The 24,829-nt window shown below is 34.9% G+C and overlaps 1 protein-coding gene across 5 annotated transcripts in view; it reads right to left on the bottom strand.

Moving 5' to 3' along the window:
* DLC1 (DLC1 Rho GTPase activating protein) overlaps positions 1-24,829 on the bottom strand; it is a 379,234-nt gene that overhangs the window by 261,538 nt on the left and 92,867 nt on the right. For all 5 annotated transcript variants that reach the window (XM_079142732.1, XM_079142731.1, XM_079142737.1 and 2 more), the window contains 2 exons: positions 23,124-23,273; positions 16,114-16,254 (listed from right to left, as the gene is read on the bottom strand). In XM_079142732.1, coding sequence (XP_078998858.1) covers positions 16,114-16,254; positions 23,124-23,273 — 291 coding nt within the window. The remainder of the gene's footprint in view (positions 1-16,113; positions 16,255-23,123; positions 23,274-24,829) is intronic.

Genomic DNA, 24,829 nt, shown 5'->3' with positions numbered 1-24,829 from the left:
CTTTTGTGTGTGTGGTAATGTAAAAAGTAGAAAATATGCCTAAAGAACTTAGTGAACTCGCTAAGGAGGTTTTTAGGCTGGGTTAGAGGAACTTTCTGACTTCCTGCTACTTATACTAAAATGAAAGGGGAGAGAGATAAGCTCGAGGAGTGCTAAAATATAAATGTGTCAGGGTTTTTTACAATTCAGAAATAAAACTTTTGCTCCTTTATAGCTTCTTCAGACAGCAAATGGCTCTAAAATTAAGACATTATTGAGAGCAAACCTGGGTATTAGAGAATGTGATCTCAAGATGAAATCCTTTGCTAAGACCTCAGAAGTACCTAAGATGATGATGTACCAGAGAAATGTTCAAGAAAAAGGTTCTCTAAGGATTTTTAGAGTCTACCTCACAGACCTTGAACATTAAACATCTGGTTTCTAAGAATAATGAAGGCAATATTTTTCCAGAAGACTCAACAGGAAGCTGAGATATAGAAACATTTATCTTAAAATTTTAAATGTGGTATTTGACATGAAGTGAGTCCTAATAAGATATATAGGAGATACTCAAAGTGTTGTAGAAATTGTATTAGCAGAAATACTTGTAGCTTGGCTCAAAAGGTTCAGAGATGTGTTCAGAGATGGTGCAAAACTGAAAGTGGTCTTAGGACTCACAAAATATGATAAGAAGAAAAGAAGAAAGATTTTTTTTTAAATTTGTAATTTTGATTTATTATTATTATTTTTTTGTGTGACACTGGGTTTCAAACCTAGGGACTCACATGTGCCAGGCAAGAATTCTATCACTGAGCCATATCCCCAGCCCCTGATAGGCAGAAAACAAAAAGAGAAAATAGTCTCGTCTGCAAACATTGGGCTTTCCACAAAAAAAGAGGAAGAATGACTCAAAAGAAAGAACAGAGATCTCACAGGGCAGGAATCAGAAACCATGGCCAATCATTCTCAGGAAATAGTAGAAATGATCTTAACCAAGAGCATTCAAGTATGTGCCCTGTTGTTTCTTAAGACTTCTGTAGACCAGTGATGCCTATGTGCCTTTTGGTTTGAATGGGAGGGTCTATAGAGGCTGTTTGATGTCTATCATCTCATTGTCTGTTGGGTGTACTCCAAGGTCTTCAGATCAAGGGGAACTATGTCTAAAGGGCTGTACACGAGAAACTCTACCTGGAGAGTCTCATCTGCACCTGGATCTGATTTATGTAACAAAATCTTGGACTTCACAGAGATGCTGTCATGGATGAATCTTTGGGAGACATTTAGAGCTGGTCAATGTTTTCACAAGTGCGAGAGGTGTGACATGTTATGGCAACCAGTCTCCAAGATGACATACAATAAATATCATTTTTGGTAAACATGTCCTTGTTTAGTTCCTTCCAACACTGAACAAGGCTGTTCTGTGTGACCAATACAGTAAGGCAGACAAGACAGTTTGACCTCTTAATTTCTTTCACTCACTTTGGGAGAAGCCAGCTACCTTTTCATGTGAATACTCAAATAGCCTTGTTGGGATAATCACACAGAGAAGAGGCAATTTTCCAGCACCATTTTTTCAGTCCTGTGAATAAACCAATTGGAAAATGAATGTTTAATGAGTCCATTAAAACCTTTAGATGACTCAAAGTGGCATAAAGTGAATCAAAATATGACTGTATTTTGGAATTTTAAATACTTATGTGACTTAAGAGTCTCTGGTGAGAGACACAAAGATTCCTGAGCTTTTGTGGAAGCCGGGAAGGACCAAGGAGCTTAATGGCATATAAGGTGTTAGGAAATAAATTTTCTTTGAGATTACATCACATTAAGTAGTACACATTTAGCATACACATTCCTGGGAAAATAATAAAATAATATAAAAAAAGGATGATAAAACTTTCTTCCATGCTAGCCTTTGCCTTTCTTTCCATCATTACCAAAACTCCTAGAAGCATGCCCACTTAAAATGGGTACATTGCATTGCGTGTAAATTAGTTTCATAAAGTTAATTTAAAAACTCATTATTTTATCACTTTGTACTGGCTTTTAATCTTTTATCCTGTCTTGGTCAGCATTATCTTAAGTTTCGTAAGCCATAAATCTCTAAACTGCTTTTAATTCTTTCCTTTTTCTCAACCTTTGCAAAGGCTAAATTTCAAATTTCAAATTCTATCAGTTGTTCTTCAGATAGTGTACATGAATCTACATCTTCTGTGCTCCTCATCATTATTCTCTCAGGGCTTCACTTTCCCCGGCCTGAATTACTGTACAAAATTTTATCTCTTCTTCCTCTCTACCTTTTATGTCTTATATATCCCCTAATATTCTGAATTCATTTCTCTGAACTACTTGTTAAATTATGGTTCTTTAAAATATAAATCAAATAATTTTATTTTCTTGTTTAAAAATCATCCTCATATTTCCCTTAAAGGAATTTTTTTTTTTTTTTTTTTTTTTTTTTTTGTCAGAGCATTCAAAGTACTCCACACACTTGACCAAAAGGCTATTCTAGCCATATTTTCTTCTAGTTGGAACTATATGTATCATATTTTAATCAAGTTAGATCACCCAGGATGGCCTGTACAAACTGCTTTTTCATTCTTTGATGGTTTTCATGCAATTCCTCTCTCTATTTCATCACCAGGGAAACTCCTGGTCATTGTTAGAGACCACATTCCATTGTCAATTCCTCTGGGAAATATTACCTGAGGGTTTCCACCTTTTCTAACATAATTTACACATGTCCTTACCATTGAATCTTAACATTTGGCAATAACTTTCAGCTGGTATTTCTTACAATGTGTTTTCATAACCACATGTTTGGAAATGTGCTACCTGTGTCACAGTGCATGACCCATGAAGGTAAAGGCCATGGCATGTATGGTGAAAACTGTAGATCTGCTACCAGATTACCTCCTTGGGACAAACAACTAATTCCCCTGCTGTTGGCCAACAGTGACTGCCAGCAACTATAGTTGCTTGCTTTTTTGGGAAATGTCCTCAAACTTAATAAACTGCTACAGTCAAGGTTAAATCTCTTTCTAGGGACAGCTAATAGCCAGTGATTGGCTGGCATAGCAATGAAGAGAAACAGTCTCATTGCCTCAGTGTGGGACCACTCTGAAGGGTCACCCAAGCTCCAGAGCTCTCCACAGAATCAGCTGAGGCTACAGTTGCCACTGCTTTGCAGCTCTACACAATCCTGCTTTCTGCTCAATTCTGCCTTGTGTCCGTGCATGTCTGTTAAGGGACCATTCATTGATAAACCATCTCCAGTCAATTTTTGATCCTGGAGTGTGTGATCAAATTACCCAACAAGAACAACTTAGAGGAGGGAAAGTTTATTTGGGGCTCCCCAGAAATTCAGTCCATGGTCAGCCAATTCCATTGCTCTGGGCCCAAGGTGAGGAAGAATATTATGGTGTAAGGGTGTGGTGAAGGAAAATTGCTCGGTTCAGGTGGTGAGGAAGCAGAGAGAGCAAGAGGAAGGGGCCTCAAGGAAGATGACTTCTGCCAGGGCACACCCCCCAGTGACCCACCTCCTCCAGCCAGGTCCTACCTGCCAACAGTTAGCATTAAATCCATTCAAATTGGGAAGGACAGATGAGGTTACAGGTCTCATTATCTAATCACTTTACCTCTGAATATTCCTGCATTAACAGAGAAACATTAAATGTCTACTCATATCCAAACCTTAACATGGGGTCTGATTCCAGGGATTCCAATCATGTCATGCACCCCCTTTTTATCTTAAGTTCTATCCCAATGCCTAGCACAGTGGCTCGTGCATAATATATTAACCTATTAATAGCATTTGGAAAAAAATGAATTTGGTCTCATGACATTAATAATATTAGAGTTCAACTACTTTATAAATTAAAAAGTCTTTTATTCAATTAAAATATATAGGATAATTTTATAATAAGCATGTACATGGCAGGTAATTATGATCTTTACTTTTTGATTAAGGTAAGGTGTTTAATTGTCTTCTAAGAGAAACCTGACATTACTAATAATAAAAAAATCGTCCTCTGAAAAATATGCAAATTTTTGGTCTTATACTTACATAGGAAATATTTGAATTGCAGATAAAAATGTATAAAGATCTGCCATTATAGTATTTTATATGAATATGTTGGTTTTAATACAGAAAGAAAAATTGTGAATGCATTACAAGTGGGAGATTAATCACACAATTTTGATGTTTGCATAAAATGTCAAATGTAAAATAAGGTACTTGATTAATATTATCTTAGAAAATATTTTAAAATTGAAATTCTGCTAGTTCGGAGGCCTAAATGTTCATCTTTAAAAGTTCTTAGAAACTTCAACTTCAAAAAAACAAAACAAAACAAACAAACAAGAACAAAAAAAAAATGTCAAATGATCATCTAAAACCCAATGTTATGAAGTATTGAGTTTGTACCACATTAGAACCATAAATATCCAGGTCAGCGGTGCTCTCAATCCTGGCAGCATCTAGTTGCTCTGATATGGTGTTTGCTCTTTCTCACTATTTTGTTTCTTATTGTCCCTCACAGTGCAAGACTCTTTAGGAATGAATGTAATGCCCCAGCAGCTGCTTTAGGAGGTGAATGCAATGGAAAGATGAGGAAGCTTAAGGAATGAATGCAATGCCCCAGTAGCAGGAAGTCCTGAGGGGCAAGTGCCTGTGGATACTCTTGGAAATGAGATAGGCATATACCAGAGTGCCTGGACTCACACAGCATTCCTAACATTTTCCTTTCTTTTATAATTTGTTTAGTATGGGTTTTAAACAAAGTTTGTGCTAAAAGGCCAATTTATGAAAGAGATACTGGTCAGTTTGGCTAAGACAGGTAAGGCTGTTCCAGAGTGCCCCAGGGTGCACAGCACTGTTTTATTGGTCTATTATGGCTTGATTGTATGATTCTCTGCATTTCTTATCAGGGTTAATTTGGCAAATGCCAATCAGTCAATGTCTAAATGAAAACAAATAGTATAGTCTTTAAACAAAGAATGGGTCTTCAAAGTGAATCAACAGAACAACAAAAACAATGAAGAAAGCAATCTGCAGCAAAGAAGAAAGAGAGCTGATTGCATGAACATCAATAGATTTTCCTTTGAAGGAGTGTACTAACCCAGGAGGTCATCTGGGTTACACCACATTGTTACAACAGAAAGACTAGGGAGTCACTCAAACGCTTCAGCATAGCAATAATCTAGAGTTCAGAAGTTGGTACAGCTACCTGTCAATCCAGCTACTGGGGAGACTGAGGCAGGAGGATCCCAAGATCAAGGCCAGACTCAGCAACATGGTGAGACCTTGTCTTAAAATAAAAAATAAAAAGGAATGGGGAAGTAGCTCAGGGGTAAAGGGCCTCTGGTTTCACTCCCCAGTACTACAAAACAAAACAAAACAAAACAAAACAAAAAACAAAATTAAAAAAAAAAAAACATAGAAATACAAAACAATAACAAAACTAGATCTGTAACAACAAAACCTATTGATTTACAAAGAAATAGCACATAAAATTAGCACATAGAATATTCACCAAGAACAGTCCAAAATGTAGCTGTTTTCCAAGTGATGGTATTTCAAGACATCATGGGGATAAAGAGTAAACAATTCTCTGGCTTTCATACGTTTGCTGTATGAACTCCAAATGTTTAGATGTGTGATTTTCAGAATACTCAAATAGCTGGTTGATATTTTTATTTTTTTGCATTTAGACATTTGGTATGTGGTAGACCCAGCTCACAGCTATAGTCAAGAAGGCCCTCTGTGTAAACTTCTTCTACCTGCTATTGAATATTCACATGGAATCCCTCGTTAAACATTTCAACTGACTCCCACTGTCTTTAAGAAGTGAGCACAGAGGCCTTCAAAGGCAAAGGGTAGAATTAATTACCAATCTGTTAGCGTGAAAGTAGAAAAATACGGAAACATATTGCATATGTAATTAGAGCTTTGGGACAACTAGGTTTGAAATGAACAAGGTGAGGACTCAGTGAAAATGGCTTACTGGTTATTATTACCACTCAGTGCTATGAATTATATTCTTGGTTGCTGTGATGTGGCACGCTGTGGCTTGCTATTTTACATTACACAGAAATAACTGCAAGTTATTATTTCTTTTGGATGGAAACGAACTGGATTCGAGAAGTCACATCAGCACATGGAAAAACTAAAATTTGCTCATTATAATGATGATAACATGCAAAATACTATTCACATGATCAAATCTTAAGTTGTAGAGATGAAATTTAATATTCAATCCTAACTGTTCCACCATTCATATGAGTTCCGTTTTTCTCATATTTCTTTTAGCTTTACGAATTTTGCTCCATACACCTAATGAGCCCAATTACTACAAACTAAGCACAAGAAGAGAGAAAGACAGGTTTAAAGCCCTCAAGTTAAGTAACCTGTAGAGTTTAATACTGATGATCAGCATATCTTCATACAAATTATACTTATTCTTTGCAAAATGAAACTCTAAGATTCATAGTGAAAAGATGTATTTTGAGGAGGTCATTTTGGAGATCAAATAACCCATCCCAGACCAGATTGTACTGAGTTAATAGCTAAATGGATAGGAAACAGGTGTCAGTTTTCTTAAAACACACACACACACACACACACACACAATGGGGAAATTTCAAATTTATGTTAAATATAAAGTAAATGACTGTGGAAAATATTTCTATTTTTCAAACTCCAAAGTAATGTATTGCATATTGTTCTTTCAAAATCCAAAATATGTGAATGGAATCCTCTGTTTTTAAATTGTGAAATTCTAAGAAATAGCTCATTATAATAATCATTGAACAAGTCCACTTTCAGAAATAATTTTTTATTCCAGATTCTGATGGTTTTGTTGTTCTTTAAAAAAAAAGCTATGAAATTTGCCTTATTTTTCCTTCTTATAAACAATGACTATCTTAGTGGATAGAGGCAAATATTTCCTTAAAAATCCACATACTTTAATGTTATTGCTCAGCTAAGTCAAAACAAAATTACTACATTAAAAAGTATTGCAACCAAAGGCATTTTTCTAAGACTATTATGTTTGTCTGAATGCACTAATTATAAATTATGTTAATACTAAACTTGTCATTTTGGGAGACTTTGCCTCAAAAATTTATTTAAAAATTCTGTGTGTCATTTTCTTCTTTACTATGCTGTTTTCTCTTCTTAGAATGTGAATGCTAATAATATAATATGTGACATTATGAGATACTATTTAAATTCTAGCCAATTTTATCTATTACCATGAATTTTCCCCAAGATTTCAGTAAAAAGGAAGATTTGTAGTTGCTATTTGTAAAAAACAGTACTTTATCCTTCTATCTTACTTATTTTCATATTTATTTATTTATTTGTGCAGGTGCTGAGGATCAAATGCAGGGCCTCATGAATGGCAGGTAAGTGCTCTATCTCTGAGCTCCCAAACTCAGTCAGCCTTCTACATTTTTAAAATAGCAGACAGCATTAGAAAAAATCACCAGCTTTGTTGAAAAATTCATCTGTAAGTCACTTACGAAAAATTTATTTCATATAACCTGGTAAAATAAAATACAACTATTACTCAAATGAATTGAGTTTAAAGTGATCTTTTAAAATAATATAATTTGCACTCTAGAAACTACATGGTGTTTTTCAGTTTTAATGCCTATCACTAATATATCAGAAGCAGAATGACTAGCCTAAGGATTATATGCATAAGATCTGTGATTGCACTTAGACACCGAACCTGGTTTACACTGAAACTATTATAAGAGAGGAACACCTGAGAGTTCTTTATTTGTTTGGATCAGTTTAATTTTTATTTATATGCTAGATAATTATAACAAATACAAATTTTACGGTTTCACAGCATAGTTTTCACATGAAAAATAGTCTAACTGATCACAGAGGGAATATAGTAGTTTGCTCCATCAGAAAATAAACTCTAACAAAGTAATTTCTGTCTGTGTACCTGATGTGTATTTGTTATTTGCAGCAAAGACATTCCTGTGTTCAACATTGACTCTCTTTACTGAATAAATGACTGAATCATTAAAACTTATATAGCATTTCTTTATGGGTGTTTTCAGTCTTTTGAGAATCTGATGAAGCTATTAACAGTTTTCTCAGAAATCTGTAAATGCTGACATGTATATGTAATTTAAAATGCAATTTCAGGGATCCTTTTAAATCCATCCATGAACTCCAGTTTAAATTTTTTCCCTTAATTCATTGATAACATCTTAGAAAAATATTTATACACATATGCAACATGAACATATGCACATATACACAAACATACTTGTCTGTCTGTACATGAAACCTGACATGAGTACATAAGCATGTACATTGTACACATCCACATAAATTCATATATAAAATCTGTGGTAGGTAGACAATTTAGAAAGTGGTGTTAGAAGTGTCTAACCTACACAATACTATCTATGATGAGCAAGTTTTCTTTTTTGTTTGTTTGTTTGTAAAACTGTGCTGATGGGCTAGGCATGGTGGCACAGGCCTGTAATCTCAGTAACTTGGAAGGCTGAGGCAGGAGGATCACAGGTTTGAGGTCAACCTTAGCAATTAGGTGAGTCCCTCAACAACTTAGTGACCATGTTTCAAAATAAAAAAATGAAAAGGGCCGGAGAAGTGGCTCAGTGGCAAGGTGACCCTGGGTTCAATTCCCAGGATCTACCAAACAAACAACAAATAAACCAAACAAACAAAAAAGAAAAAAGAAAGAATAAAAGGAAAAACAAAAAACTATTCTTATGCATTTTGATTTCAAACATTAGTGGTATTTAGTTTCTGATGTAATAATATCTTAAAACAATTTATATTGGCTCTGAAGCCAGAAGGTGAGCATATGAATCTCTGTATAAAGCAGTGCTCAGGGGCACTGGGTGCAGATGCTACAGCATGGACTTGGCTGTCACCGATTCATTAGAGCCTCACAGTAGCCCCAGAGTAGATGCTACTGTTGTCTGCAGCTCATAATTAGGAAATGGAGACCTGCAGTGTCTAATCAAGGGGCCATAGTCTTGCTGCTACTAGTAGCATGTGCCACATGGTGTGCACTCCACAATGCCCAGGCTTTCAATTATTAATATCATTACACAAGTAAAAAACCAATTTTCTCCATAATTATTAACAGATTAAAACTTCCAGAAGTTTCCTAAAGTTTATATTCCTACAGTTTCCGCGTCTACCAAGTATACATTTAGAGAAATATTATGAATGACAATTTGTGGTTCTTCTCTACAAAATAACCAAACTATGAACTGATAATTTCAAAAGCAACATAGTAGACTATATCTCAGTGAGTGAGAAAAAGGAAAATAAGATATGACTTTTAAATGATTTTAATAACATTCATTATAAATAACAATGTCAAGATTATTACAGAGACATCATCCTCCATTTTCCTTCACCTCAAAACATTTGTACATTGTAGGGAGGACAATACTATTGACAGTCAATGTCAGGGCAGAAAAATTGTGGTTTACTTCCATCATGGGAGAAGGGGAAAAGAACAGATTGTATATAATAAGAGCCTCACTGATTTCACCTCAGCACAGACAGCTGTGCTTCGGGGTCATGTTGAGAGGATTTTTCTCCCCTCCAACAATAGCTTGGACTGAGCATGGAATTTTGAGAATTGTCACTAAAAGCAACTAAAGTATCAGATTGAATATGGCATTGGGATCTTTTATTTTTTAAAATCAGCCAGAGATGATCATGGACTCAGAGTTCAACATACTGCTAAGGCTTTATTTTACTCATCTTCTAGTGGTGTTTAGGCAGGGTTTGTTTGAAATACTCTTGTAAAAAATCAGCTGTATCTGGCTGGGAGTCATCCTGCCTGCCCTGGACTCCTGCTTCTCCATGAGCTAATGTTCTCCCCCTCATCTGTCCTTAGTATAATCATCAAAAGACTAGAGGTGTGTTTAACCTGTGGAGTTAAGAGCTATTATTGCTACCTTGAGCTACACAGAGCTGTATCTTCTTTTTTTCACTCTGTAGCAATTATGGATATCAAGTGTTACTAATTTATGCTGTTTTCAAAGTCTTAAGTAAAAGTGTTGTTTTTTAACTCCAGGATGCAGTACGTTCTGACATGCATGCCAATATGTTCCAAAGTTTCTTTAGGTTATTCAGGATATATTCAAAGCTGCTCTGTCCCAACTTGCTCAAATGATTTTGGTTCTCATTGCTGTTACTAGAATCCTCTGTGTCACCAGGTAACTAAAGGAGTTTCTTAGGTGGGGGACCAGGGCTGATAATTAGACTAAATTAAAATCATGTCCTTTACATGCATGATGATGTTCTAAGTCATTTTCCGTAGAATGCTAGACTCTTCTTATTTCTCCAGTTACCTAGTTTACAAATAAAATGTTCTTTTCCTTATTCTCTGGGGCTTGATCTCTCTCTTCATAAATATAAAATTAATGGTGATTTAACGAACATCTGCACTTAGAATTGTCCTTAAGAAAAACAACCACCAAAAAACCTCTGAGACAGGGAAAAAATGAAAACATTTCCTCTAAGATCTGGAACAAAACAAGGGTGTTCACTTTCACCACTCTTATTCAACATAGTACTGGAAGTCTTAGCCAGAGCAAATAGCAAGAGAAAGAAAGAAAGGGCATTCAGATTGGAATGGAGGAAGTCAAATCGCCCCTATTTGCAGATGACATGATCTTTTACACAGAAAACATTGTAGACCCCACCAAAAATGATTGGAACTGATAAATGAATTCAGTGAAGATTCAGAATAATATAGTCAACATATCAAAGTTAGTAGGATTTTTTTATATGTTAGTAACAAACTGGATGAAAAAGAAATAAAAAACCAACCCCTTTCCCCAAAGCCACACACACAAGTAAAATATGTATGAAAAAAATTAACCAAGGGAGTAGAAGATCCCTACAATGGAAATTATAATAAAACAATGAAAGAAATTATAGAGGACACACACACACAAAATCAGAAGGACATCCTATGCTCATGAATTGGTAGAATTAATATTGTTAAAATGTCCATCCTACCTCAAGTGATCTATGTATTCGATGCAATCCACATCAAATAACCAATGACCTTCTACACAGAAATGGAAAAATATAATCACATAATTCATGTCACCTCAAAAGACCCAGAATAACCAAAACAAAAGAACAACATTAAAGGTATCAGAACACATAACTTCAAACCTACTACAAACTATACTCATTGAAACAGCATAGTAATGACATAAAAACAGACACAAACCAATGGAACAAAATAGAAAATCCAGAAATGAATTCATATTTACAGCCAACTGATTTTTGACAAAAAGCATGAGAGAGAAGAAGCCAGTCTCTTCAACAAGAGGTGCTGGGAAAACTGAATAGAACTGGACAGAAGAATGAAATTAGACTCCTACCTCTCATTGTACACAAAAATCAACCCAAAGTGGATCAAGGACCTGCTATACTTAAACTTCGAAACTATCAGAAGAAAATAAAGGAGAAAGACTTCAAGACATGGGTATAGGCAAAGACCTTTTGAGAAAGACCCCAAAGCAAAGGCCACAAATAGAAAACTAGACAAATGGTATTAAATCAAACTAAGAAGCTTTTTTCACAGCAAAGGAAACTCTTCTCTCTTGTTAATAAACAGATGCTAGGAAAATGAAAATCAAAACCACAATGAGATATCATCTCAACTTAGAATGGCTGTCATGAAAAAGACAAAAATAATGAATACTGGTGAGGGCGTTGGAAAAACGGGAGTTCTCATACATGGTTGGTAGGAAAGAAATCAGTACAGCCCCTCTAGAAAACAATATGGAGGTTCCTCAAAAACTGAAAAAATAGTACTGTATGATCCAACATTCCCACTACTGGACACCATATCCAAATGAAATAAAATCATATCAAAGAGATACCTACACACATTTGTTTATTGTAGTACTATTCACAAGAGCCAAGATGGAATCAACTGAGATATTAATCATCAGTGATAGATGATGGATAAAAAATATGGTATATGCACATAATGGAATATTATTCAGTCACAAAAAGATGAGAGCCTGTCATTTGTGTTAACATGGATGAAACTGGAAGACATTATGTTAAGTGAAACACCCAGGTGCTGAAAGATATTTTCATTCATTTGCAAAAGTTCATCACATAGAAGTAGAGTAGAATAGAGGTCACTAAAGACTAGGAAGGGAAGGAGGAGGGGACAGAGAGAGGTTGGATAATGGGTACTAAAATAGAGTTGGAAGGGGAAATCAGTTCTGATGTTCTATAGCACAATAGAGTAACTATAGTCTATAACAAATTATTATACATTTCAGAGTGAGTAGAGAAGAGGTTGAAGGTTCCCAAACATAGAAATAATAATATATAAGGAGACAGAAATACCAATTATTCTGATTTCATCATTAAATATTATATACATGTACCAAATTATAATGCTGTACTCCATAAGTAAATACAAACACATGACAATCAAAAGAGTAAAATTTGAAACTAGAATTGGTTGTAAGAATCACTTACTGTTAACCATATTGCTTTTAGATCTAATTAAAAAGCAGATGGGGAGATATATAATCCAGAGCATGTTTCATCTGTTGCTTATAGTCCATCCTGACCTGGCTGGCAGCTTAAAGGTATAAAGATGTGTAAGAAATTTAGGTTTATACAGACATACACATTCATTATGCTGCATAGTTAAAATTAGGATATATATATATATATATGCATATATATAAAATATATAAATGGCATACTTAAATAAAAACATCAGGGGTAAAAAAATGAAAAACAATCTCTTAATTTGCCATGTTCAGCTTTAAAAATCTTTCATGCGGCTACTTTATATTAATACTGGAAAAAACTCTGGCCGTGGAAGACACTGAAGACAGAATGACATCAGTATCTTGCTCTACATTGCTTCAAAACATTTTATATAAAAGGCATAACTGTTCTGGAGTTGTTTGTAGAATATTCTAGTATGAAAGACATTTTGAATCTCTTTCAAAGCACAAAACCAGATTTGGGAGAGGAACTGATAAACATCTTAACATAAAGTATAAGGGTTCTCTTATTCCTAGTGAATTTTTTTAAACAAAGTATAGCCTACTTTTAAACACTTTCATTTTTATGTGAAGTATTTCTAATAATGATTTTAATACTTACTTTTCAACATGATATATACATAGAAGGAGAAAAAAATTTGACAATTATTCATTGATCTGATTCTAATTATACATATGTGTGTGTGTATATATATATGTGTGTGTGTGTATATATATATATAAATTGTTATTGAAAAATAGCACTTAGAAATCCAGAGACCTTAGGCATAAAAGGAAGGCTAAATATTTTTGGAAGTTAGTCATCATTATTAATAGGTTTTGCAGCAGCAAATCAAATGTAATGCTAAACTTCTGAAATAAAAGAAAGCATTCTGAAAAAAATGTGACATGATGGAACTGAAGGTTAGTTGTTATGTAGGTGGATGTGTAAGAAGGTGTTCTTAGAATTCATATTTCCACTTCACATTGAAATTGAAAATTTAGACCATAATGAAAAAAAGAGATCTGTAGGATACCTAGATTTTTTTTCTTTTCACAAAGTATCCAGACTGCTTTTACATAACATCTATTACTTAAGCTCCAAATTGTGGGTCAAGGTATCTGTTTAATTTCTCATAAAATTGATAAAGTTCTCCATTGTAATATGCCAACATAAAATTTATTCATAGCCCAAGAATAATTTTCAAACTGTAGTATAGGTAATAACAACAAAAAATCATATGACCACAAACAAAGCAAAAAAGTTTTTTAAGTTGCTCTCATTAATTGGCCATTTTATTTAAGAAATTTCCTTAAAGTCAGTTGTCTTTGACAACTGAGTGTTTCTTTCTAGCTACTTTTCATGACCTGCCAAAAAAGTTCAATTATACCAAATTATAATTCAGAAGCTGAATAGAGTTACATGTTCATTTGTCTAATACCAAGGTATTGGTTACAATTGGTCAGGTTTTAGTTGTCTTAAATTGGACTATTGCCTTTGGATGCTGAGTTGATTGCAGAATGATTCTTACTGATGACTGAATCATGAGTTCCGATTATCAAGCTATGACTCTATTCCCAGGTAAGTTGCACCTTGAATATCTGGGTACTATTCACATCCTCTTTTCTTCAAAGTTAACAAATTTACAATAAATGTTTGTTTTGGGATACATGAAAAATACTTTTCTGTTTAATAACTGATTTAAATGTATCTTTAATTGTAACTGTTGGGTGAATAGTTTGGTCAACCGATAAAGCAAAGGATGAAAATTTGAACAAAGAACTCATCACAAGGTGCTCTAAAGGATTTGTCCTGAAAAAACTTATGGGTTTGTTTTTCTTGTTTTATATGCCTCAGTGTAACTTTACTACACTTGAGAACAGGAGGGTACTGAAGAAAGATAAAGGAACTGCACACACACTTGTGTACCTGATAACGAATTATGAGGTGCTCTCACACAGATGCTACATGGTCTTAGAGCATAAAAGTGGATACCACTGGCAATTATTCTAAAATGAAAGAAGAATGTGAAGCAAATATCTGGATGAAAAGAACTGCACTGCAGGATACTAGCAGGTGCTTTCAAAAGCAAATTAGAGCAAAAAATAACATTAAAAAGTGCCTTCACCCATATCCCCTACATTAAAAAGCCAATGCTCCAGTGATTCTCAAAATCTTCAAGTTAAAACTGTTATGAGAACATGTGTGCTTTATAAAATGAGCTCTTTGGGTTCCATAATCTAATTTTGCATTTCAACAGGGTTGACCCTATTTTTTCAGTGCATCCCAAAATAGCAATGTACAGTAACTTTTTGGTTCTTCCTATTCTTGAAACACAGAGCACTACCATAGTGCACAGGGCACTTTGCATTTCATACCTTCTTCTGCTAGAATGAAAATTATTTAAAGACAGAAAATATGTTTTATTCCTTTCTAAGTTTCATCTAGCATAGTGTATGGCATGTAAAAGATATTCAATATATGTTTATCAACAAAAATACTCTGGATGTAGATGATAATAGGGAATGTAATTTCTAGGTAAATACTGAAGTCAGACATATCTGCATGTTCAACAATGTGTTTTCATTCATCTTGCAATAGCAGTAAATTTGCCATGTTTCAATTTCAGAGTGTTCTCTGTGGAGCCCTATTTCAGAATGCTATTTTATTTTAAAGGCAGGCAAAGAAGCAATCCAAACTTGTTTCTCTGTGTTAAGCTAACATGGGCATTAAAAAAAATAATACGACACTGTGATTTTCACCAAACTAGGAAAGGTTATTTTGGAACTGCTTGGACTGTAGATATTTGAAGTAGTAATTACTTCCTCCATAAATGTTACCTTTTAGAGTCAAATACTATTTTCCTGTTGCAGTTCGCTTTTTACTTAAAGGAAAACCTCTTTGATTCACAATTCACCATGCTGTATTATTCTGTGCAGTAACTATCTTTATTGTTTGTTTTGATGGCATTGTCAAGTTCATGAAGCATCATTATAATAATGACAGCAACTTACATTTAATCAGCACTTCTTCTGTACCAAACACTTCAGTAAGCCCTTCACATGTGTAATATCATTAAGACCTACAGATAATCTATAAAGTGGATGATTTTGGATATCTCTCTCTCCATCTCTGTGATCTCCCTGTATATCTACTTATCTATTCATCCATCCATCCATCCTTCCATCCATCTACCCGTCAGTATCTATCAGCTATACGTTATGGAAATCTTTTATAAAGACAAGTTACCAAGTAGGAAGTGGCATTGACAGGATACTTAATGCAGGAAAAGTCTTCTGCAGTTTTGTATAGTATTCTTGGTTCCTTAAAGTTCTGAGTATTCAGTCACAAAATTTAATCACCACATTTTGCATAATTCTGGATTCATGGTCTGTTTTACTGAAGTTACTGTACTGTCATCGATTAGACAAACAAACATATGTGTTTAGGGTGGTAAATACTCCAAGTCAACATGGCAAAGACTCCAAGAATGTTGCTTCTATATTGAATGAATAGAATAGCAACTCTTATCGGATATTCACCAACACTTACATGCTGAGACTGAATTCTCATTTACAACTTACCATTGCCTTGGGTTTGGTTCCAGAAATGGTCAGTGGGGTGGAAGATGGTAGATCAGTGGACTCGGTGTTAGAAGGCAAATTTACTGGTGTCTGATTTATTGAAGTAGTATCTGCTCCACTTTCAGATCCCGATTCCAGATCCTATTAAAAACAAATGCATTCATATGAATGATGTGTGAATAATCCCTCTGTGCCCATTTCCCTGCCACCAGCCCCTTTCCACTTCCTTCTGTCAACACACACTTAAGGGTTACTAACATTGACATGGCACTCAAAATCATATGATTTTGTAATAACAATTGTACTCTTATGAAAGTCTGAAACTACTTGAGAAAGAGGTAACACACTTTAGTAAGTTAACAGCTTAATGCAAATTGGAAGGGGTAGGGGCAAGAGCTAGGTAGCTAGGGCATAGCAGCAGTAAGAGTTAGGAAGTAGAAGACCAAGGATACCCTTCCTCACTATATGACCTTGAGTTACTCAATTAGCACTCCACACATGACAGGAGGGCATGAATTAGGTTTTATCATGTATGACTCAATGATCTTGTTTGAAAATAGGTATGATAATGATATGCACTCAGAGGATTTTATGAGGATTAAACAAGATATATGCAAAGTGTACGTAACTGTGCGTGATCATTTTCATTAAATGTTAACCATTACTAGAAATAACTTAATAACTTCATGTCTTCTTAATAACTACTTCCAAGGCACCTGTTGAAAGATGCAATCACTTGGTAACATTGGCAAAAGACTGTGCATGTAATTTATCAAATTCTCTCTTACAGGTGATCTGACTCCAAAGAGGAAAGATAAGAGTGGGAGAAAGTGGAGAGGAGGGAGCAAAGGCACATGTCACCCTATGCTTTCAACTTGAGAAAAATGAGTTAAATATCTCGGTACCTACTCTTTTTACATCTCAACTTTACTATGGTCTACATGGTCAAATAACTTCCCTAAACCCCAACTCTCTGGCTGCATGTTTTACCATTCTCTTGTTTCTTAGGATGCTCTGGTCATACTGGCTATTTTCAGTTCTTCTAAAATATCGAGCTGGTTTCTACAACAAGGATTATGCACCTGGCTTGAAGCAGCTATTGACATTTCAAGCCAAAATAGTTTCCTTCCTTCAACATTTGCAGTTTATCTCTGTTAAAATCTCATTGTTCACCAGACCTTATTTATATTTACCATCTATCCATAAGTTTCTTGATTTTTTTGTGCTACCTACTTACCTATTAACGGATCCATTGCTCTGTCTTTTAATCTTTGACTATTAGAAGATATGCATCACAAAGTCAGAGGTTTTGCCTGATGTGTACACTGATACATCTTCAGGTCTTAGAATAGTGTCTGACACATAGAACATGGTCACATAATATTGTTTTGTAAAAGAACAACTAGATTGATACTACTAATACCTTCCTTTCTTAGTCTTTACAATATAAACATTTTTGCTATGAAATTATAAATCACAAAGAGAATTGAAACTCAGTTTTCTTCAGTTGTAATGGCATAAAATACCTATACAATGATAATAAAGATGAAGAGTAATACTGCATTCTTTAATAATGTGTGTGTGTGTGTGTGTGTGTGTGTGTGTATAAACTTCTGATGCTTGAGTGACTTTAGATCAGGGTCATCTATTTTATTTACGTATTTATTTTTCTGCATAGAAAAAGCAAGAAACATTTTGTTCTAAGTAAAATAGGATTCACTTAAATTTCAAACATCAAATAGGTAGTGGCTAATAGCAGATAATTTATGAATATCAAATGCATACTCACAAGTAGTAGGTAATTTATAAACCATTATAAACCATTTATATTTGACCTTTTTGTATATCAAAATTAATGCAAGCATTGATGCTTGCATTAATGCTGCCTTCCTGTTTATGATTTGATTGGGTAATTAACAGGGTAATCCTGCATCTTTCTAACCATGCAAGGATTCTGAGGTCAAATATTACATTTAAAAAAACATCTGCCCTCTTTTGTCCTTTTTCCTTTTACAGACCCTACCTCACAGCCCTTTTCTGTCAACAGTGGTCAATACCCCCCTGTGGAAGGTGCTAGTATCATCATTTGAGAGAAGATGAAGTCATGACCTGAGGTGAGTCACTCTACTGGATTCATACTTTCTTGAAGAGCTGGCATCAAAACTCAGGTCTTTCTGACCTCAGTGTTCAACCTGGTAACTAACCTCCATGTTGTTCTGCTGAGACCCTTAAATACAACTAAATCAGTGATGTAAGTAGGGTACTGAATGTGTGCTTTGGCAGAAATCTTTATATTTTCTCTTCTTTCCCCTATTTGCTATGAGATATATCCTACAAGCTCTCTCAAAATCTCTCACATCCATTTTCTCCTTTATCTGTCCAGTGCTTCTGTACCCAAACCAAGTGGTGAATAAGACCCAAATTATCATTATACTATCACCTAATAATTTTCCTGCAATTCATCTATGCTTTGTGTAATTCATCTTATATACCATCCTCCTACAAGGCTCTACTAATGACTGCTACTCTATTCCTCCAACTATACCTGGCTATAGAAATATACAAATCTTGGAGGAGTTCTTATTGTGGTAGGTAATCCAGTGTGATATGTGCTAGAGGTACATACACAGTTCAATTGTGATACAAAAGATTAAGAATCTAGTGATCCATTGGATATATAGATAGGGAGATCACAAATAGCAGTCTTATTGGTGTCCTTCATTATGAAGAAGGTAACATAAGCCATGGTAATTCCCAGGAAGAATATTCAAAGTCATATTGCCAGGAGAATTGAGTTTAACATCTGGTTATAAGATTTACGGGGCAAATGTAGAAAGAGGAGCCATTTACATATACAGAAAGTTAAGTGTCATGGAGGTAGAGAAGAAAAAACAGGGGAGGAGCCAGAAGTCAAAGGAGTAGTGACAATTAAAGAGAAAAGGTGCTGGATAGTGTCAAATGTAATAGCTAGAGACTACTGTTCCTACTGGATTTGTCAGATAGGAGATGGATGGTGGAGAAATGATGGAGTTGTACCAGGAATAAAATCAAGGAGGAAATAATCAGATGAAAATTTGGCTCATAAAAGAGTGAGATAGGGCTTGAGTAAAGATCAAGGGAAGATTTTTTGCTTTTGTTTTTTAAATTTCTATGGTGAAAAGGAGCAATGACCTCTCTTAACATCCACCTCTATTTTCCTTGCATACTAACATAGCAGTCATATTTATTTAGTACATGGTGAGAAAATACAGCATGTATATATGCTAAATGAAAGGATAAAACCTGACAGGAATACAGCAGCAGAATTTGAACTTACAGAGAGAATGAATAATTGGTGGAGCTAAGTTAGGAGACAGTAAGGAATGAGGGTAAGGACACAGACTATAAGTTCAGCTTTAGATGATGGGAACAACATGTCTTTTATTGACAAAGGAAGAAAGAAAGTAGAAAGAACCACCTACAGTCATAAGCAAATATGATGCTGGAAAGTCTGTCAATGGTTTCCATTTATGTGAAGAGATAAATAAATGCAAAGATTGGGTAGGAGATTGGGGATAATATTAAAAACTATGAATAACCACCTTGGATGATCCAGGGATACTGGAAATGCTACAGAGCAATGTCAGAGGTCCACTAAAGGTAGAGAAATGGCTCTAGCCTACATGTTTCCTAAACTATGCCACAGTGTAGATGAAATATCAAGAGATTATCAATATCCTCTCGATTAAACATTGACCCCCAATTAGTAACTCAAAACTCAGAATATTTTATTATTGAGAACAAAGGGCCTTATGAGACAAGAGTATAGTTCAGGAAATGATACTTATCCCATTGTCAATGAAAAATTTGCATCTTGGAAAGGTTTATAATATAGAAGGATGAGCACGGGCTTTTTTGATGTGGAAGTGAATCTCACCAGTTGTGTGACTTCAGGTAAATATCACTTCCCAGCTGTGTGGCCTTGGGTAAGTTACTTATCCTTTATGAAACTCAGGTTTTGCATTTTAGGATTGTCAAGAGGATCAATGGATTGACCTATATAAAGATTAATACTTACGAAATACTACTGTCTTTCCTACCACCCTTCTGTCTGTCACTCTTCCCATGAGATGAGCTATTTTTAGCCATCTTGAGATACTGACACATAGTAAATGCTTGGGTAAAGTTAGGTTTGGGACTGCAAAGGAGAAAACCAGTTTTGGGGCTGTGGAGTATCTACTAAGGTATAACCAACTTGTATGGATCTGCTTAGGCAGCCTCTTAAATCTTTATTTCAATCCTTATTTTAATACTTGTTAAAGTCATTCTATTCCAGCCTATATTAGTCTTCATATTCTTTATTACATGTAGAATTAATTCTGACACTTTTTCATAAATATTCTCAAATAGGGGTGGGGAGAAGCATCATGGTTTCACTGTCTGTCTTGTTTTTCCTGCTAAACTATAAATTCACAGTGGAGTGGGTGGGTCAGGGAGAGGCAGTGTCTCCTCTGAATCTGGGACAGTGTTCCTTGGTGGATGATCAAGGTCATAATCATGCCATTATAATCCTCTTATTCCATGGCACAATTATCAAAAGGAATGGAAAGCGCCTGTGGAAAAAATTTTGATGATGAGAGAATGTTAAAATTAACTTTAAATACCAAGGAACAGAAATACAGACCCAGGGGTGACCTAGAAAAACATAAAGACCAAAAAGGAGTTTTGAGGCCTGAGGAACTTGTCTTGTTCATCTTTAGCCCTCTGCCTGATGTGAGTACAGGGCAAAGGGACAAGAATTCATCATTACCAAATACGTCTTCTGAGCTACATCTATGCAAAACATCTTGCATACATTTGCTTCTCCCAAAAAGACATCCAATAAGAAACAACTCATTTTTTACATGAAATTAAATAATTTGAGAAACTAAATAATTCTATTATGTTCCCAGATAGTCAGTTGTAAAACTGATATTTGAACCAGATCTGCAGTCACCAAAGTTCACAATGTTTCTACTACAAGTATCTTACCTTCTGACTAGAAACTGAGAGCTAAGAAACAAATCTCTGTTTACAGAAGCAACAGTTGTGGTGATATTCTAGGAGTTAATGTGTGTAATATAAAGTCCAATTTACCATTTGAATGGAGGCAGAAAATGTAGATGTAGACCAAGCTAAGATCATCACCTATATTAACCCTTGTTTTTGTTTTGTCTTTACCATTTGACCAAAAAAAAAAAAAAAAAAAAAAAAAAAAAAAAAAAAAAAAAAAAATTTAGCAGGCAAGGGCTCTCTTGCTTTTTGAAATGGTGACAATAGCACAGAGTTATATTCAGCAGAAATCTGGGAAGTATCTTTCTCCTAAATACATGGGGATTGAGGAAAGTTGAATGTAAAGAGAAAGAGAGGTTTGAAAGACAGATGAGATTAACAATTCACACTAGAACATTTTTGGAGAAAGTAAATCTCATAACTAAATTAATGGTAAGAAGGTACTGAATATTATCTCCCATTAAAAAGAAGATTATTCTTGTCTTTGAAGGTGTTGATGAAAATGAGTATGAAGTTTTTATACATTCTTCATGTGCAAATACAATTAAAATGTCCCTCCAGGTTGACTTTCAGTAGATAACTTTGGCTGTATTTCTTTCATTTGGAACCAATGCTACTTGCTAAAGCTACATTTTGTGCACCACACTAGGCAGCCCCAGAGAGGAAGTAGCTGATTTTGACTAGGAAGGTGTTTCATTTCTACTGGCTTTTATAAGTATTTAGTTTCATATCTACTTATTTTTAATTAGATTTCATTGTTACTACTACCATTATTATCATTTTGGATTAAGCAGATTTTCACAATCAGTTAATGAAACAGTGGCAAAGCTCTGGATGGAGACTGGCAGCATCTGTACACCAACTATGGCACATGCAGTGACTCACTTCTCTATATTTTTTACTGATCTGAAAATGTTATGAAGAATGAATATGAACATTGGAATATTATGCAGCATTATGTTAGAGTTAGCTTTCATTTTAATCTGTTTACTTACTTCAAAATGAATGGTAAGGGGCTGGGGAGATAGCTCAGTTGGTAGAGTGCCTGCCTCGCAAGCACAAGGCCCTGGGTTCAATCCCCAGCACCGCAAAAAAAAAAAAAAAAAAAAAAAAAAAAAAAAAAAAGAATGGTAGAACAATACAAAGCAAGGAATAGAAAACAGAATATTTGTATTTTAGAAATAGGTGTTCAAATTTTCTACATGATTTTCCACCACTTTAATCTCAGATCATTCTTGACTTCATATGCTTATTATTGCATAATGCAAGTTATAAATCAAAAATGGATTCATGGCTCAATGATAGGTAAACTCTACCATCACATTTACAAGTTTTTCACAAACTAAGTCATTTAATATGAAGCTAACATTAAGTATGTAAAATGTAGTCAATCCTGAAATCCGTCTTTCAAAATTTGTTCAGAATGTCAGAATCTCAGAGGAGTGTTTGTCATATAAAATTAATGCACAGTAGAATATAATTCTCACCTCTGTTCTCTTTGTCATATTTCACTGAATGGATTTTAGAGTGCTGTTAAGTTAATCTTGTCTAAGTTCGTTCTTGCATTGTACCGGGTTAATTCAACCATCCAAGCAGCAAATACTTATTAAATGTTTTCTTCATGCAATGTACATTTGCAGGTCACTGGAAATAACTTACCAAACAGTACTTGCTGTGGAGTTTATATCACATCGAGATGACTGTCAGTTAAGGTAACACTACAGCAAAGAGGATTTAATCACTAGGAAGCATAATACCTCAGGGTGACCATTCTTCCTGTTCAATGTTAAATATTTTCTTTTGTACTATTCATTTCTCTGTGAACTCTACATTAAGCACAGAAATATCTGAGTTGTCTTTAGGGCACTCTATTGCATCTACATGAGAAGATGCTATTAGCAAAGGTGTTTCACTGGCAACAGGGACTGTGTGCAGTAAAGTGACACCATTTGCATAGAAGTGGGAACAGGGAAGCTCACAGGAACTTGCCGCCGCAGGTTTGTTGGTGTGCTGGATGGAGAGGAGCTGGTGCTGAGAGCATTCTCAATGTCCTGGTCAAGTTGGTCCAGTTTCATAATTAGCAGCACCATGGAGTCCAGTCGCGTCTTATCTCGATCTTCTCTCATTTCCTGAGGAACAGAACATGTTGTTACTGAACTTGAAAGGCCATTCATTTCTTGGAAAGAATAAAAAGTTCCCTGTTCTTCAATGTGACAAAAAGGACACTGGATAATAGGCAGTGTTCTACTTAAGGAGGAAGGGAAGTTCTATTCTGAATCATCAATAGGCTCTTCATGGGGAAGATACTGATCTAGTGCCAAGAAAACATTTTACATGAATATTAAAGATATGAAAAAAAGTGTAATAACAATGAACACTGATACGTTTCTCAATTGCCTATTAGTCTTCAGAAAAGATATATTAGTTTTTTCTTTAGTATAGTACAAATTGATTATTTATAAACTACTAAGCATTTTTTGTGGCAAGACATTTAAGAATGTATGTGAGAGAATATTTTTGACAGAGTATTTCTGAATTTAGAAAAAAAACTAAATTAAGGCATTTGGTTTGTGCAGTGGGCAATTTTCCTTGCATGGGAGCATTTACTTACTACTGCTTCAAACTATGTCATATGTCATTGCCAATATTCCTTTCCAAGTTTTTGTTTTTCCACACACACTTTTTTTTTATAAAACCTGTGCGTGAATATATATATATATTCTCATATATATATATATATATATACAGAGACTTAAAATTTTGGAAATGCTCTGACTTCTAGGAGCAGCTAAAGCTTCTTATGGTTACTTAGAAATGATTCTTCACGACTCCTGGGTGTTCAAATCAAGTTAGCTAGTTATCAGGAATCTTCCAAATTCTTTGTGCTATTCTAGGGATCAGACTTGGGTAGAAATAAGGAAAATGACCATGGAAAATAAAGGTAGGTTCGTTAGAAGAAAAATCTATTGAGAGACTAGTGGACTGAAAGCCAGCCCATTTGAGATAAAGTATCATTTGTGACTCAGGTTACCAACCTCCCATCTGTCCAAGATATTTATTTGGTGATACCAGCTTGGAAAGGACCACCAGCGTCCAACCTCAAAGGGGAAATAATCACGATAGGATCCTTAGGGCGTGTCTACACAAGGGTAGCAGGTTGGAGCTTTGTTTCCCTGATGACATTAGTCATGGGAGGAATGTGATGACTGCCTGAATCAGAACTTCTATTGTGCTTTTGGCATTTCTTTTAATCCTTTTGAATTCCCCAGCCACCGGTTTGGAGGCACTCCCAAATAACAGGGTAATTTCATGGATTAATCTAATTCTACAGGAATCTCCATGCCTTAAACAACCAGAGAAGATTGTTAATATTATAGAGACATTATTTTTTCAGAGGTAAAATAATTAGTTTATTAGATTAAGTTGGCAGAGAATTAATTGCTTAAGCTAATATTAGTTAAATTATGTTTTAAAAAGAACTTGAACTTGGTTTAACAGATTAATACAAACTGCAAGAATTGCTCCTGTTTCCACAAAGACATATTAATTTAGACAATAAATTAAGAACTTTATGGCATGTGCTAATTCTTTCAGAATACTAAACAATCATTATGACTTCAGTTTCTTCCCATTATCCCTGCTGTCTGTTTAATGAAGCTCTGACACAGAATCATGAACTTTTGTT

Source organism: Sciurus vulgaris (genome assembly GCF_902686455.1).
Source record: "Sciurus vulgaris genome assembly, chromosome: 5".
Lineage (NCBI taxonomy): Eukaryota > Metazoa > Chordata > Mammalia > Rodentia > Sciuridae > Sciurus > Sciurus vulgaris.
Note: the sequence above shows the minus strand (reverse complement) of the source record. Positions and strands in the feature narration are given on the sequence as shown.